This window comes from Muscardinus avellanarius (assembly GCF_963383645.1).
Source record: "Muscardinus avellanarius genome assembly, chromosome: 18".
Classification (NCBI taxonomy): Eukaryota; Metazoa; Chordata; class Mammalia; order Rodentia; family Gliridae; genus Muscardinus; species Muscardinus avellanarius.
Window position 1 is genome coordinate 13,556,960 of NC_137804.1, and position 17,155 is coordinate 13,574,114.

The 17,155-nt window shown below is 42.6% G+C and overlaps 1 protein-coding gene across 8 annotated transcripts in view; it reads left to right on the top strand.

Annotated features, from left to right (window-relative positions):
• NEK10 (NIMA related kinase 10) overlaps positions 1–17,155 on the top strand; it is a gene marked incomplete at both ends in the record, with an annotated part of 236,981 nt that overhangs the window by 76,246 nt on the left and 143,580 nt on the right. For all 8 annotated transcript variants that reach the window (XM_080715029.1, XM_080715023.1, XM_080715024.1 and 5 more), the window contains 3 exons: positions 1,735–1,856; positions 1,994–2,096; positions 15,099–15,174. In XM_080715029.1, coding sequence (XP_080571155.1) covers positions 1,735–1,856; positions 1,994–2,096; positions 15,099–15,174 — 301 coding nt within the window. The remainder of the gene's footprint in view (positions 1–1,734; positions 1,857–1,993; positions 2,097–15,098; positions 15,175–17,155) is intronic.

Sequence of the window (17,155 nt, forward strand, 5' to 3'; positions counted from 1 at the left end):
CTGAGCTACACCCTCAGCCCTATTTTTCATTATTATTATTTTTTAATTCTTAATTTTTTTGGTGGTACTGGGGTTCCTGGAAACCCCTCTCTCTACCTCTGGGCTACACTCCCAGACCTATTTTATACTTTTTATTTGGAAACTTTTTTTTTTTTTTTGTGGGTTTTGGGGATGAAACCCAGAGCCATTTGACCTCTGAGCTACACCCCCTCCCCTATTTTTTATTCTTTATTTTTTGAAACAGGGTCTCACTAAGTTGCAGAGGGCCTAAGTAGCTGAGGCTGTCTGCGAACCGTGATCCTCTGGTCTCAGCCTCCCGAATGTTGGGATTACAAGCGTGCGCCACCACACCTGGCTGGAAACAGGGTCTCTTAAGCCCGCGCGGCTGGCTTCGAACCTGTGCGATCCTCCTGTCTCCGCCTCCCAAGTGTGGGGATTACAAGCGTGCGCCACCACGCCCAGCCTATTTTAAAAATTTTTGAAACAGGGTCTCACTGAGTTGCAAAGGGCCTCACTAAGTAGCTGAGACTGTCCACGAACTGTGATCCTCCTGTCTTAGCCTCCAAATGCTGGGATTGCAAGCATGCACCACCACGGCCCAGCTGAAATATAAGGCCGTTTAATGGAAAAATAAAAGTCTAAGTTGCAGATCATCTATGTTTGATTCCATGTTTGTATATATTATGTACATACATATTTAATGTTTTCCCTCAAATCACAAAAGACAAATATCACATGCCATTTTTTTGTTAAAAGGGTTTTGCTAAGTTACTGCAGGTCTTCGCTGGCCTCTATCCTCCCGTCTCAGCCCCCCACTGTTAATATTTTCATTTTAGCTTTAGAGAAGGAAGTGGAATTCACTTTTTTTGTTTCTTGGCACACAAAGCAAAGAGATAAACACAATCAGTTAATGAGATTCCAAGGATTCCTGAGATAAAACCCAGAGAAGTCAGCTCTCTTTGCTCTTGAGGGACATAACAGAAATTCCTATCATGGGTCGCAGCAAGTCTGTGCCATGATCCCGGTGTTAAATTTCTGCAAGTACGTCTCTAAGGCCACAAAACATTACAGTTTAAAATGCAGTTTTCAGAGTGATTTGAAATGAGGCTCAATTTTATTATTTTTATTTTTTATTTTTTGGTGGTACTGGGGGTGGAACCCAGAGGCTTTCTACCTCTGGGCTATACTCCCAGACCTATTTTATATTTTATTCGGAAACAGGGTCTCACTAAGTTGCTGAGAGCCTCACTAAGGAGCTAAGGCTGGCTTTGAACCTGCGCAATCCTCCTGTCTCAGCCTCCCAAGTGCGGGGATTACAAGCGTGCGCCACCACGCCCGGCTGAAATGAGGCTCAGTTTTAGACTCTGGAGAGGAAGGGAGAGTTTACATCTTCATCCTCTCCTGATTTGGGATCAGTTGCTGCTTCTTGGCGCCTCCCAAGCATCCAACATCCTCATGTACATAGAAAATGACAGGGTGGCCACAGCAAACGTAGACTTGGGGATTGGCTGTATCCAGAAGGAACTGTTGCTGGGCTCCAGCTTCCCCACGCCCCCCACACCTCCGTCCCATCTAAGGCTGGGTGCATCCCCTCCTTACCACATTTCTAGTTCCTTAATTTTGTGCTCTGCGTAAAGCCCATTGGGAAGCTCAGATTCTATTTTGTATGTTTTATCCCCAATATGCTATATTTGAACTTAAATTTTTATGACCTATCGTATGTTTTTTCTATAGATGATAGATTGTACATAGTTATGGAGCTTATAGAAGGCGCCCCACTTGGAGAGCATTTTAGTTCTTTGAAGGAGAAACAGCACCATTTTACTGAAGAAAGACTATGGAAAATATTTATACAGGTATGCCTTTATCTTCATTCATTTTTAAAAATAATATGATAAAGTCCTGAGCTGTTATCTTAGAGATATACAGTAGTGCTCAGTGGTCATCCATATATTGGGGAAAATAATTTTTTTTTTTTTATTCTTACTTCAAGCTGTGCTTAGCTCTTCGGTACTTACACAAGGAGAAGAGGATTGTCCACAGAGATCTGACTCCAAACAACATTATGTTGGGAGATAAAGACAAAGTAACAGTCAGTAAGTAAAAAATTAAACATTTTAACTAAAGAATTCCAGAATATTCTTCTAGAGTATTAGTCCAGACTTGTGGAGTGGTGTTTACAAGAGTTTTGGGCATGGATAGAAATGTTCCCTCTTTGCGCAGCCGCCTACAGCATCCACTAGCCACAAGTGACTGTTGGGTACTTGCAATGTGGCCAAGGGCTATTGGAGAAATAAACTTCATTAAATTTTAATTATAGTATGCATCCAATTGTAGGTAGTGGCTACCATATTGGGCAGTGATCAGTATAATTTTAAATGATTGAGTTGTATTTTAGCCATGTGAGAGAATAAAGTGTTTTTAGGATGCTTGACTGATTCCCAAGTTAATGGCTTCCAGGTTTTCTCTTTCTGTATAGAACCACCTCACCAACAAAAGCTTTTGTGATCACTTTTTTTTTTTTTTTTTCCAGTACTAGGGATGGGACCCAGGGGCATTCTACCTCCAAGCTACACCCCAGCCCTATTTTTTATTCTTTAGTTTGAAACAGGGTCTCACTAAGTTGCAGAGGGTCTCACTAAGTAGCTGAGCCTGGCTCCAAACTTGCGATCCTCCTGTCTCAGTCTCCCACGCACTGGGATTATAAGCGCTCACCACCATGCCCGGCATTTATGACCCTATCTAAGCACATTGGTTTGAACCATTTTACCATAGTCTGTGTCTTATGGTGACAGACATAACACATAAGGCTATACAAATATACCCCAAAGTCACAAAAGACACATATCACACACCACACCATTGAAGGTACAGAAAAATCCAGCCCTCCGTGTACTTCAATATTTTCCAAATCGGTAGCACATAGGCCTAATGTTGGAAAAAATTTTGCAAAACTTTATTTTGACCCCACATTTGTCTAATTCTCAGTCATAACTTCAAATTAATTTTTTAAGCTTAGGATGTTATAACCATGTTCTCCCTCTTTGCGCTCACGAACACTGAGTTACCCTCAAAGCTGTTCATAATTTATCAACTTCAAGTCAGGAGCCACCTTCTAAACCCCAATCCCCAGGTAGTTTTGTTCCTGATATTCCTAAGTAAAGCAAGTTTTGGAGACTACACTACCAGAGCGTGTTGGCTTATTTATAAATTGTACACATAGATTGCTGTGCAAAGATTCTACAGTATATTATGAAATCTATATAAATAAAATACAACCCCCCCCCCCACGACTCAGAAACTCTATAGATAACCCTCCATGCAAAGTTACTCAGAAGTATTTCCGAGCCTAGGGCGTTTTAAGAATTAAAAAGATACCTCAGGCTGTGAATTTTCATCTTGGACACATGTTTGCTTAGTCATTTAAAATTAGTTGTTTTATTTACCATAAACTTTACTTTCTCTCCATTTATAAATTGGGTTTGTAATTTCCTTAGGAATTTTTTTTATAATTTATGTACATGGAGGTATTTTAGTTTAAAGTTAATAAGAATTATGAAAAATTGTGTGTTTAAATTTTATAGCAAATTATGTGTGTGTGTGTGTGTGTGTGTGTGTGTGTGTGTGTGTGTGTGTGTGACAGAACAAATCTGTTAGATTCTTCTTAAATGGCTGCCCGGGTCATAGTGATAGCTATGAATAATACCTAACCGCATTTCCTTTTCTTACGCAGATTAGCTACAGTCATCTACTTTGGTTACATTTAAATGTATTATTTAATCTTATAGTAGCCTGATTTATTTTCTTTCTAAGCTTATTTTTATATTTTCAAATATATTTACTTTGTTTAGTATCCAACATCAAAATAGTTTACAAAATAAAATACACTTACAGAGAAAAATAAGTTTCTTTTCTTTTTCTTTTTTTTTTTTTGTGGTACTTGGGGTGGAACCCAGGGGCTTTCTACCTCTGGGCTATACTCCCAGACCTATTTTATACTTTATTTGGAAACAGGGTCTCACTAATTTGCTGAAAGCTTCAAACCTGTGTGATCCTCCTGTCTCCGCCTCCCAAGAGCGGGGATTACAAGCGTGCGCCACCGCGCCCCGCCCGACTGAATTATTTTTGAGTCCCCCTTTCTCTTTTCCCCTCGGCTTAGTTTGGTTTCTCTGCCCTGTTGGAGGCTTTCCTCAACTGTCGAGCGATCCTGGGCTGACCTTTAATATTTCAAGAATGGCATGAAAAGCAGGTGTCGTGGGACCTGCGTTCCAGCGAAGGCCCTCATCTGTAGACCTCATTGTAGTACAGCGGCGATTTCCCTGTGCACACCCACAGCAAGCCAGTATCTCAACTTTGTGGTATTTCGTTCTTATGGAGGGAAGTGTGTCCGACTGCTGCATTCTGGGTCCAGTGTGGACAAACGGGGCTCGGGGAGCCACGCTCTGTGGAGACGGTTCCTGCATCCATCCGTGAGCTCAGCCTCCCACAGTTTGGAGCCTTGCTGGTTTTATTTGTTGGGTGGCTGAGGGTACTCAGTTTCCTGGCTGTGGGGTTGTGGGAGGAGACTGGGGTACTTGATCTCAGCTGTACAGGGTGGATTTCTAGCTTTCCTTCTCCCTGGAGTCCTTGGGCTCTGCAGGGGATCTCCTGTTTTGTCCTTCTGGTCGTCAGACACATGCGTTGGGACTCCAGCCCTACCGACTCTGCCACCAGCCTCCGCCTGTTCCATCTTCCAAAAATTCACTGAATGTCCTTTCCTCTGTAGGCAAACCCATTCTCATTGAACCTCTACACAGCAATACTTCAAAGAAAATCCCTCCCTGCATTTTATCAAGGTTTTTGAGAGCTAGAAGAGGTAAACACATACACACGTGTGTGCACTTGCGGACACACACACACACACACACACACCCACCCAAGTGGTGAATTAATCTTTTAGTCCCACATGGGCAGATTAGTTGCATTATTAGGTCCATACAATAGGCATAATAAAATATCCCACCTTTATATTGATGTATTAAAAATATATCTTTCTTTCTGGCTGGGCGTGGTGGCGCCCGCTTTTAATCCCAGTGCTTGGGAGGCTGAGACAGGAGGATCGTACAGGTTCAAAGCCAGCCTCAGCTACTGAGTGAGGCTCTCAGCAACTTAGTGAGACCCTGTTTCCAAATAAAATATAAAAATAGGTCTGCAAGTAGAGACTAGAGGTAGAAAAGCCCCTGGGTTTTACCCCCAGTACTACCCCCACACACAAAAAATACATCTTTTTTTTTTTTTTGTGGTACTGGGGGTGGAACCCAGAGGCTTTCTACCTCTGGGCTACACTCCCAGACCTATTTTATATTTTATTTGGAAACAGGGTCTCACTAAGTTGCTGAGAGCCTCACCAAGTAGCTGAGGCTGGCTTCGAACCTGTGCGATCCTCCTGTCTCAGCCTCCCAAGCGCGGAGATTACAAGCATGCGCCACCACGCCTGGCTAAAAAATACATCTTTCTGTTCATACTCAGGTTATATAGGGGCCTCTAGAAAAAGCTAATTTGTGTTACAAGAATAAAACTTTTTTTTTTTTACCTCTGTCTTGCCCCTTATTTCCATTCTGCTCAATTTTATCTACTTATTTATTTATTTTTTGGTACTGGGAATTAAACGCAGAGACATTCCATCTCTGAGTGACATTCCTGCTCTTTATTATTATTTTTATTTAGGAACAGGGTCTCTCGAGATTACTGAGGGTCGTGCTAAGTAGCTGAATCTGGCCATGAACCTGCAATTGTCCTGCCTCAGCCTCCCAAGTACGAGGATTACAGGCCTGTGACATCATGCTTGGCTTAAATTTTATTCTTTTTTCTTTTTTTTTTTGAAGATTTAAAGAAGTTTATTAGAAAGAAATACAGAAAATAGAAATACAGCTGCATACCAGACTGGCATGGAGGGGTGACTCGAATGAATACACCCTAATTTTGTTCTTAATATCTATCACTTAGGAGTTATTAACTTAATTTTATTTTCAATTTCAAGGCTTTTTAGTTTTATATGGGGCAATATTTTCCTATTTTTCAAATAAAGAAGCAGAGATAAATCTCCGAACAGAATCTTATATTAGTCAAGTGTTTTTCAACTAAATCAATTATGTGGTCAAGGCATTGATATGCTAGCATTGTTTTCAATGAATAGAAAACAATTTTTATGACTAAAAATAATTCATAGGGATTTGGCGTTTCTGTTTAAAAGCATTTTAAGTAGAATAGTGTTGAAGCCTAGTGTGGTGGCATCTGCCTCAGAAACATAGACCCTGTTTCAAAATACAAATAAAAAGTGCTACGGGGATTAGCTTGGAGGTAGAATGCCCCTGGGTTCAATCCCAGTACCCACTCCCCGAAAATAGAATAGTGTCCAAAAAAATTGTTTTTAGCATATATCGCTACTGATAAAAAAATGTAGACATCAGAGTCTTATTTTTGAGAGGGTTTATGGTTAAATTGAAACTTAACTGCATTAATTTGAAAGTAAGTTTTCAAAATTCCCATATTTTAGGAGGTTGAAAATGTGTAGCTACCATTTAATAGTCCAGACTGGCCGTGGTGTGTAAAGGCCTGCTACCACCAGGGGGCAGCCTTGTCACGTTTTAGTTTTCTCTCTTCCCGTGCTAGAAAGTTTTATTTACTTCCAGAAAAAAAGGCAAAGAACTGCCACATGGTGTTTGAGATGCACAAGACCAAGCGTATTGACCAGAAAACAAAAACCGTAAAGAGGGAAACGGAAATTTCCTTCTCATTTTTCCCCCCTCAATGTGGGTGAATCGAATGCCTTAAGATTGAGGTTGATTTGCAATTATTTATAGCCAGCAGGCTGGCTGGCATTTGCTGGCACGAGGAAGCAGAGATAGAAATCACCAACATATTCAGTGCCCCTGGTTTTACAAATGCGATCTATTTTTAATGTCTAAATATATTTCCACTTGCAAGGCAGTATCTTTGTTTTTAAAATTTAAGGCTGTGTCTTTTTAATAACGTACTCTTGACACAAGCGTAGGTCTTCTTGCATTGATTTGCAGCCTTGGAGGCCATACCAGGGACGACCCGGGACTCAGTGGCACAATGGAAAAGCAGAGTCGGCCCTGAGGACCCTGAGTGTGCGGTCCCATGACTGCAGGACTCTGGAGGCAGCTGGGTTAAAACAAACTCGGCTACCACCCTACGATTTCATATTTCTTGGCCTTTTCAGATACCCACGTTTTTAATAAAAACTTTTCGTGTCCCTTGTATCCTCTGCTCCCAGGTGAAAAGGAAAAAAAAAAAAAAAAAAAACAAGAAAGCACGGCACTCATTCAATTATAGATAATGGTTTCAGACCCGGGCTTTTGTATATGATTTCAGGAGGTCACATGTTCATCCTGCAAACAGGCTGTGCATGTTTATATTTCTCAAGGGATATTTTGACTGCTGCTGGTGGGACCAACCACAAAGCCATGCTTGATTCAAGGTAACCTTTATCAAAGGCTTGGAGGCTCGTCAAATGCTGCTGTATACCATGTACAACGGGGATAGATGTAAGCTCAAAGGCCAGGCTTCCTGACCTTGGAGCTCACAGTCTTATGGCGGCGACTTTCAGATAGTAACTCGGCAATTGCTTCATGGGCTGCCATATCCTGTAGGGACGAAGGAACGTGTGGCAGACACGGCCCCTACCTTCATGAAGCTCATGGCTGTGGCACAGGGTCTTAAGGGCTACGGCGTATAGGCAGAATACTGTTATACTAGTCAGGATCGGTCATGTTATGCTGCGGTAACAAGGTACCAGAAAGTTCCAGCAGCTTCCACAGGGAAGGAGAGCCACAGAGCTCTTCTCAGTCAACCCACTGCCCTCACGTAACTATGACCGTCATATTGCCATCATGGCCGGCTTACACTGATATTGGGTCCTGTCAACTAAGGAGGAATTGCTGAAGGAAATTCAGTCAGATCCGATTCCTGAAATATTTTAAAGATTATCGCACCTTTGGCAGGTGTCTTAGGATTCTCCAGAGGGATGGGAGGAATAGGGTGCGTGAGGGGGAGCATTGGGGGGGTCAGCTGAGCGGCCCCCGAGAGGCAGCTTGCAGGCCAGAGAAGAGACGAGTCGATAGCCTGGCTCAGGCTGAGTCAAGAAGCCTCAGGACCAGGGAAGTTGGGGGTCCCAGTCAAGGCTGACGGACCGAGGCTGCGGTGCTCGTCCCAAAGTCCAAAGAGCAAGGACTCTGGATTTCTGGTGCCCAGGAGCAGGAGGAGAAGGGCATCGTGCTGGGGTGGGGTGGGGGGAGGGAGGGAGGGAGGGAGAGAGAGAGAGAGAGAGAGAGAGAGAGAGAATGAATGAATATGAGCATGAGCTTGTGAGCGCATCCCTGTTTTCCTGCCCCCCCTTTTTTGAATAAAACCAAATAGAGGAAAATAGCCAAGTTCCCCTGTCGGGGAGGAGCGGTCCTGAAAAGGCTTGCCCTCACTTCTTATGAGAATCTGGCCCTTAGCACGTCTGTTTAATAGAGGAACTATGATGACTATGTGCATAAAGTTCCATTATTCCAAATTATGGTGACAGTCAGCAAGCCCCATGCCCTTGTTTAGTAAGGACGTTGGTGTCCTCAGGGGTTCCATCTGCAGATAGGCGTGTGTTCCATAAATATAGTTACTTGGAATTGTGAAAGCACTTTTGTATCAGGTACTGCATTTTTTTTTTTTTTTTTTTTTTACCCTGAAGCTCCCTGCCAGTAAAATTAGGAAATAATAATGCTGCTGGGAAAGAAATGCCTTCTTTCTTTCTCATTCAGGGAGGGCCTGGCCTGGGGAAGGGACAATGGAAGGTGGCATAGTGAAAGGGCTCCCTGGTGCACAAGCCCCCTGCCCCCTGTTTAGGAAATTCCATCTTAGACCCAATTAGCATGCCATTTGGCAAACTAGTAATAGTAGTAGTAGTAGTAGTAATAATAATAATAATAACAATAATAATAATGATCATAATAGCAATAGCTGGTGTTCATTTGTGGGAAGGTCAGGGAGGAGTTTGTCCAGCAGAGATTAAAAACCGGAATGACTTTCAGAAGAGAAAGTATCAAAGGGCCCGGGCTCTGTGGAGGGACAGGTCTCAGTATCTTTCAGTAACGCTCCTTCCTGTCATGGACGACCCCGTTGCTATGGCTTTCCATTAACCCTGGCAGCGGGGAAGAGCCAAGCTGCAAATGAGGTGGTCTCGGGGTGGGGCTCCTCCTCCTCGCCCGTTCTGCAGCTGCGCCCAAGTGGGCACCTCTGCCGTCACCTCGCCTCAGAGGGCTTTCATCTGGTCACCTTCCGAAGCTGTCAAAGCCGTCCACGGCTTTCCTTTTGCTCGGTGAAGGCACACCCAAGATCAAAAAGATTTTAGTTGTGCTTTGAAGGGAGAGAGTGACTGCCTATAGCTATGTCTCTTGAGCATTTATTATGGGATGGAAAGGCTGTGTATCCACGGTCTCAGGTGATACTCTGTGGTACTTTCCATCCGTACAGGTAATGAAAAGGCTGAGGGAGGCTGAGATCTTGCTTCAGCCTACCTCAGCAGAGCCAGAAGTGAAGGATGCCTGAAATCATCTTCTAACCAGAAATCATCTCCTAACCAAGTCTGCCTGCCTGCCTGCCTGCCTGTCTCTTTAATAGTACTGGAGTTTGAACCCAGGGGCATGCTACCTCCAAGATACAACCTCAGCCCTTTTTATTTTTGGTTCTGAAACAGGGTCTTGCTAGGTTGCTGAGAGTCCCGTTACATTGCGAGGCTATCCTGGAAACTGCGACCCTCCTGTCTCAGCCTCCCAAGTATGGGGATTACAGGGATGCGGCCACCACGCCTGGCTTCCAAATCTCTTTATAGTATTACTCGAGGGGGCTGTTTCAGGTGGAAAAAGAAAGGCATGTTTGAGGGCACCAGGGTCTCACAGTCAAGTGCAAAGCAAATAGGAATTGCTTGGTTAGAATGGACATTTCAGGTTGGGCAGTTCTGGTAGACGTTAGTCATCTAAGCATGGTCTGGCAATACCGCACACTCTGTCCTCCTGCTATGTGGGCCTTCTCTCCTGTCCTCAAGGGATCACGTTCACTTGACCACAGGGCCTTTGCACATGCAGGTTCATCTGTCTGGCTGTCTCTTCTCCACTTTCTCTTCTTTCTCCTTCAGATATTAACTCAGCCACCGTTTCACCACAGAGAATGTCATGATCAACTCTTTTCCCTGTGTGACTCTCTTGTAATACCATGTCCATAGCAGTCCTTTGCAGATCTTATCCAAACGTGAATGTACATTTGTATTCAAAATGTATTTCCACCACCAGTTTCTAAGGTCTATCTAGGTCAGTAAGACGGTTTTAGACCTATTTATTTTATCTTTTGTGTGTGTGTGTGTGTGTCTGTGTATGTATGATACTGAATATTGAACCCAGAAGCATTCTACCTACACCCCCAGCCCTTTTAATTTTATTTTCTTAATTTAGAAACAGAGTCTCACTACATTGCCAAGAATCTCCTTATGGTGCTGAAACCTGGCCTCAAACCTGTGATCCTCCTGTCTTAGCCTCCCACGTACTGGTGTGCACCATCATATCCAGCTATATCTAATCTTTGGTATACTAATGCTGAACCTAGAACATAGGTCGTTAATGTTGGACAAATAAGTGGATGTACTCATTTGTCTTGAAGGCGGCTGAAGATTTTATAAAGAACAGCAGTTAGAGAACTGCTTGTGGGCTCCTGCTGTAACGAGACAGGGGTTGGTGCGTGGTTCCGTTGTTAAATACGCTGAGGAATGGATGAGAAGGAAAAGCTTTCTAATGAAGCACACCCAGGGTGAGCAGCTGGAGAGAGAGCCTGGGCTCCTGCACACCTGAGCGAAGGCTACACCATCAGAACGAAGAGCACTGAGGGAATGAAGATAGACACTGCAGAGAAAAGGGAGAGGTCTCCAGCCCAGGAAATGGGAGGACGAGATGCCTCTGCTTGGACGGGGTCCCCCAGACCACTGTGGGCGATGTGCTGAGTCCCGACCGGGAGGTGACGGGTGCTCCCTGGGGCCAAACCCAGACGAAGGCTGGGACCTGATGGCTGGACTGAATTTGGGAATTGCTGATGGACACCTAAGTTCCCCATGGAGAGAGACTAGGATAGCTTGTGTCTGCACAGTAGTCCAGGTGATTCTCATCCGTTATCGTGTCATTGTTGAACCAACCCCTCGCAGGACTCTTGCAAGTTTTATAGGCCATTTTGGAAAACCAAAGTGGCTGAGCAACGTGTCCAGTGTCACTGAGATAGTAAATGACAGAGCCCGGGGCTAGGGACACAACCGGAGGTCAGACGACTTCTCTACTCGGAGGCTGACAGCCGCAGGCTGTGGTGTAGACGGGCGAGTCCTTTAACATTCCCTGTGTCAACTGGTCCATCAAAGGAGAGCGATTCTTCTTAAACCCAAATCTTTTTCATAATGTGCCGAATGTAAAATGTTTTCGGTTGTCCTCTTTGAATTCCTATTACAGCACACAAATGCTTTTATGACTACAGTTTCTGAAATAAAACCCATTCTCCTAAGCCACATACGGTCACACATGAGGAGGGAGTAATAGAAACGTTCCCAGCTACTACCAAAATCTTGCCAATGGACAAACAATATTAGTTTTTGCTCTTTTTAAGGGCACCACCCGGCCATCTGTGTTTTTGTAGACATCTGTCCACGTTTCTGCCATTGTCTAAATTAACTGGCGTGAATAGAGTCATTGTAACGCTCCGCGTTTTTTGCCTTTCAAAATCAATGGAATTTTTTTTTTATAAAGATAAGATGATGTTTATGCTGCCTCAGAACTCAGTCTTATTTTAATTTTTAGTTGGTCAAGGTTCATGTGGGCTAAAATGATGAGCTCTTTAAAATGATCAAAGTACTGTTCCATTTCTTCCATGCTTCATTTTGAATCACGACTCATTTTCTTTCCTGTGCAATAGAAGAAAGGAAAGGTGGCTGCCAAGCCATCTAGCTTGGGAACTGTTGTTAAACCCACTTCATACAACTTAGCCTTTTAAACATGTCCTATTTGTCAGTGGTGCTATTGAATGGAGAGGAAAGATAAGGCAGATGGACCGAAAGATAGAAATATAATCTTGAATATATCTATAGTGGCCATGTAGCAAAAGATATGTATCTGTCAGTCCATAATGATAAGCAATACAAAGTCCTTGCTCTTGTAGATATTGTATACTAGGAAAAACACCCCCTAAACACATCAACCAATTTAAAATAAGTAGCTGAGAATCTTTTCAGATAATGATAGACACTCAGAGTTTAAGGGTAGGATGATCTAGAGAGACTGCTCTGAAATCCTAGACCATGAAGTCACGTAGGACCAGTAGGTCTTTGGCCTTTATTCTTAGTATCTATCAGATATTTTTGTAGAATTTTAACCTTGAAGGTAGTGATATGTAGTTTAGCTATTTTTTTTTTTTTTTTTTTAGTACTGGGGATGAAACCCAGGGGCATTCTACCTCCAAGCTATACTCCCAGCCCTATTTTCTATTCTTTATTTTGAAACAGGGTCTCACTAAGTTGCAGAGGGCTTCACTAAATAGCTGAGGCTGTCTGTGAACCATGATCCTCCTGTCTCAGCCTCCCAAATGCTGGGATTACAAGTATGCACCACCACACCTGGCTTAATTTAGCTATTTAATTAATTAATTAATTAATTTATCTATCTGTTTATTGCAGTACTGGGGATGGAACCCAGGGGCATTCTACCTTCAAGCTGCAATCCCAGCCCTATTTTTTTTTTTATTCTTTATTTTGAAACAGGGTCTCACTAAGTAGCTGAGGCTGGCTACGAACCTGTGATCCCTAGCCTCCCAGGTATGAGGATTACAAGCATGCGCCACCACGCCTGGATTAGTGTGAGTGAGTGTGTGTGTGGTTTTTTTTTTTTTGTGTGTGTGTATATGTGTGTGTGTAGTGTATATATATATATATAATTTATTTGGTGGTACTCGGGTTCCTGGAAGCCCTTCTACCTCCGGGCTACACTCCCAGATCTATTTTATACATTTTTATTTTTGAAAACAGGGTTTCTTAAGCCAGCGGGGCTTGCTTCAAACCAGTGCGATCCTCTTGTCTCCGCCTCTTAAGCGCCAGGATTACAAGCGTCCGCCACCACGCTAGTTTAGCTATTTTAAAGGTCACTTGGACTTGGTGCACAGAGTTAGAGCCAAGAGGAGGGAGCAGGGGGTCTGTTTGGGAGGTTGTGTTCAGTAGCTGTAGTGAAAGGTTATGAAGGCTTGGGCCGGGGTCATAGAAATTCTACTCATTACCCCTTGCCTGGAAACAAATTTCCCCCAAATTTGGTGACTTGAACATTTTCTTTTTTATTTTTAATTTAAAAAATTTTTATTTAGTCAGGCGTGGTGGCGCATGCTTGTAATCCCCACGCTTGGGAGGCAGAGACCCTGTTTCCAAATAAAAGATATAAAATAGATCTGGGAGTGTAGCCCAGAGGTAGAAGGGCTTCCAGAAACCCCAGTACCACCAAAAAAAAAATTATATGTGGAACATATTGAAAATGGTATACATTTAGACCGTGCTTGGTGCCCTCTCTCCTACCCTGTTCCCCTTCCTCTCCCAACAATGAGTGTCCAGGTTGACCATGCTGCATTCAGACTTTTACACATATTCGAATATAGCTCCTCCATTAATCCACCTCAGCCTTCTTCCTCTCCTACCCTTCCTTTCTAGCTTTGCTGAGGTTTCCCCTTCATTATCTGGAATCCCTCTGGTATCCCTAATACTCCTTAGTTTGGGCATATTAGAGAAAACATATGTCCCTTCTCTTTCTGATCTCAATTAACATAATGTTCTCCAGACCTTTCCATCTTCTTGTGAATGGCATGATTTTGTTCTTTATAGCCGAATAGAATTCCATTGTGTGTATTTCCCATAATTTTGCAATCCACTCCTCTGTTGATGGAGACCTAGGTTGGTTCCATATTTTGGCTATTACAAATTGTGCTGCTATGAACATGGGTATGCATATGTTACTATAGTTCTCTGGTTTCAACCCCTTTGGAAAAATACCCAGGAATGGTAGAGCTGGATCATATGGTGGATCTATTCCCAGTTTTCTAAGGAATCTCCACGTTGATCTCCATAGCGGCTGACCTAGTTTCTGCATCATTAGCCATCAGAAACAGTCAATATTTTCTAATAGTCTCTGAGGGTCCAGGGCCCAGGAGCAGCCTCGCTATCTGATTCCAGTTCAGCATGTCTCTTGAGGTTGAGGTCACGTGTTACCCAGCTGCACCTGCTGGAATCTGAGAGAGGCCAGAGGGGCCGCTTCCAGGGGACCCGCTCCCATAGCCGGCAGCAACTTCTGGCCCCTGGCTGGAGCCAGGGCCTCATGTCTCTTCCATTTGGCCACTAGGCCTCTGTGATTTTAGGTCTTCAGGCCTTGGTGGTTGTGGTCCAGGCTTCCCTTACTTTTCTTTGGATCAGACGTTATCTGCCAAAATGACAGAGTCATTCTATTTGTTCGAAAATAATAAAGGTTAACCTCAAAGGTGAAGTCACAAGTTCAACTAGGGCCTTGCCCTGTTTCCATCAGCAAGACTTAAATTTAGGTTTTTAAAAACAAATGAGCACCATTATGTCAAAATATGAAGCATAATGGTACCAAATTAAAAAGCATAATGGTATCACGTATGTGTGCTCTCCATCAAATCTGGGAGTGGTATGCAAGACTGGCAAATGGGTGTTTAAAAAAAGGCCTCTGCTGGGCCGGGCGTAGTGGCACACGCTTGTAATCCCAGCACTTGGGAGGCTGAGACCGGAGGATCGCAGTTCGCAGACAGCCTCAGCTACTTAGTGAGACCCTCCGCAACCTAGTGAGACGCTGTTTCAAAATAAACAATAAAAAATAGAGCAGGGGGTGTAGCTTGGAGGTTGAATGGCCCTGGGTTCCAGCCCTAGACCCTCAAAAAAAAAAAAAAGGCCTCTGCTATGAAGTGTAATTATTGTGCAGAATATCAATGCTAAGTCTTGGCAAACACAGTAACTTCTTGCTCTGTTTTGTGAATTACAGCTGACTTTGGCCTGGCGAAGCAAAAACAAGAAAATAGTAAACTCACGTCCGTGGTGGGAACCATCCTGTATTCTTGGTAAGGATGATTATTTTGTGGCTCTCAACATCCTACTTAACAAGTCTGGGCTTTTATTTCTGTTCTTGGCTGGCAGAGAATGAGTTTTAGGAGAGAAAGGGTATTGAAGAAGTTTTCTTCAATTACATAGGGCGATACGCATAAAGAGAATGATGGCTTATTATATGTGTTTAAAACAGCAACCATAAAAATAATCTCTCTTCTTAGGTTGCTCTGTGTCCTATGGGGACTGCTTTTATAGCTTGTAAAGTGAAGTCATTCATGGCATGCAGTAGGTATAATAGTTGAGTAAATCTATGAATGAATTAGTAGATGGGCTGCCCAGTATGTTACCTGGATCATTTTATGACACTGACTTGTAATGCAGCGATTTTTATCTTTCTATCTATTAACATTGAAAGACGGGGGAAGAATTTTTTTTGTGTCCTGTTACCTGTCCCGGTACCTGGAAAATAAAGGTGTTGAATACATTTTATTGCAAAAATGAAGAAATGAGAATGTATGTACTTAGCCATATATCTACACAAAGGGTCGCTTCTTTGGCAAATGAGTGCTTATTTTGATGAATGGAGACACTTGGAACTTTTAAAGGCTACTCTGAGGGTTCTTTTGCAAGCCATTATCGCGAAGGGAGCATCTTCTTTTGCTAATCACACACCCTTATCTGATTCTGTTGAAATTAGCACACAGATATAATCGTAGCAGAGCAACTTTCAAAGAAATATTCTGAAATGGGATTCAACAAGTCGACCCATCAAGACACTTTCATTTCTTTTTTTTAAGTCCAGCCTATTGTCGTAAATTGAGTCCTGGGGATAGAAGTGAAGAGGAATCTTCTTGAGGGAGATTGGAAATTGGCTGGAAATGACAGCCTCATTTTACAAACTCGTTTCATACATGAGCGTTCAGAACAATGTTGTAGATGTGACTTGTCACTCATTTTACTGGAAATTCCTTACATTTTATTTTTGGAACTTCTTCTGAGAAGACTCAGAAATTGGTAGCTGGTCTCAATAAGTGCAAATTTATCTCAATACTTACCTTCTTAACGGCAAGGCTGACCTACCTATTACCTGCTGCTAGAAAAAGAAGATTTTTCTTTTTATGTTGTACTTTTTATTTTAGAAATAATGAAACTTTGATCATCAAAGCATTAACTGTCATACAGTTCTGAACAGATTTGATTGTCAGAATTACAGAACAAATAAAATAGAAACTTAAATTTTAGTCGGTCACATTTGGTATAAGCAGATTTTTTTTTTTGCTGCCAAGACAATGAATTAAAGTCAGAATAGTTAATATGTTAGTATCAGATTTATATGTGTGTGGGTTTGTGTCAGAAAATTTATAGTGTGTGTAGGAAGAAAGCTAAACAATGACAAGTATTTTGTTTTCTTCTCCCAAAGACAGGATAATCACAATTTCTTTAATTTTTAAATTAACTGAAGAGTGAAGCTGAGCGTACTAATACAGATAAGCTGCTATTTCATGTAGGCGTATCATGATTGTTTTAATAACATGTGCAAAGTATCTTATTACCATGCGTCTTTCCATCATGCCCTTTGTTCTTTGAGAGTCCTTTAATTTTTCTCTCTCTACCTTTTTCTTCTTTCTCTCCCTCTCTCAAGCCCTTTGTTTTTTGAAATTCCTTTTAATTTTCTCTACCTTTTCTTCTCTCTCTCTCTCTCTCTCTCTCTCTCTCTCTCCTTTCTCTCCCTCCCCCCCCTCTCTCTTAGCTATTAAAGTGTTGGGGTTTACCACAAAATTTGGACTCTCATACCGTCTTCTTGGCTTTTGAGGGCTTCAACTGAACTCAAAATTAAAAACATTGAGTCCTATATTATATTCTGTTACTTTCTTAGTTTGAGATTTTTCCAAAAGAACACCGTGAGGCAAGTTCAAGTGAAACAGTTTTTTAGGGAGATGGCGCCAATAAACACTGGCAGAGGCGTGGGGAAGGGAGACTGTGGGGAGAAAGAAG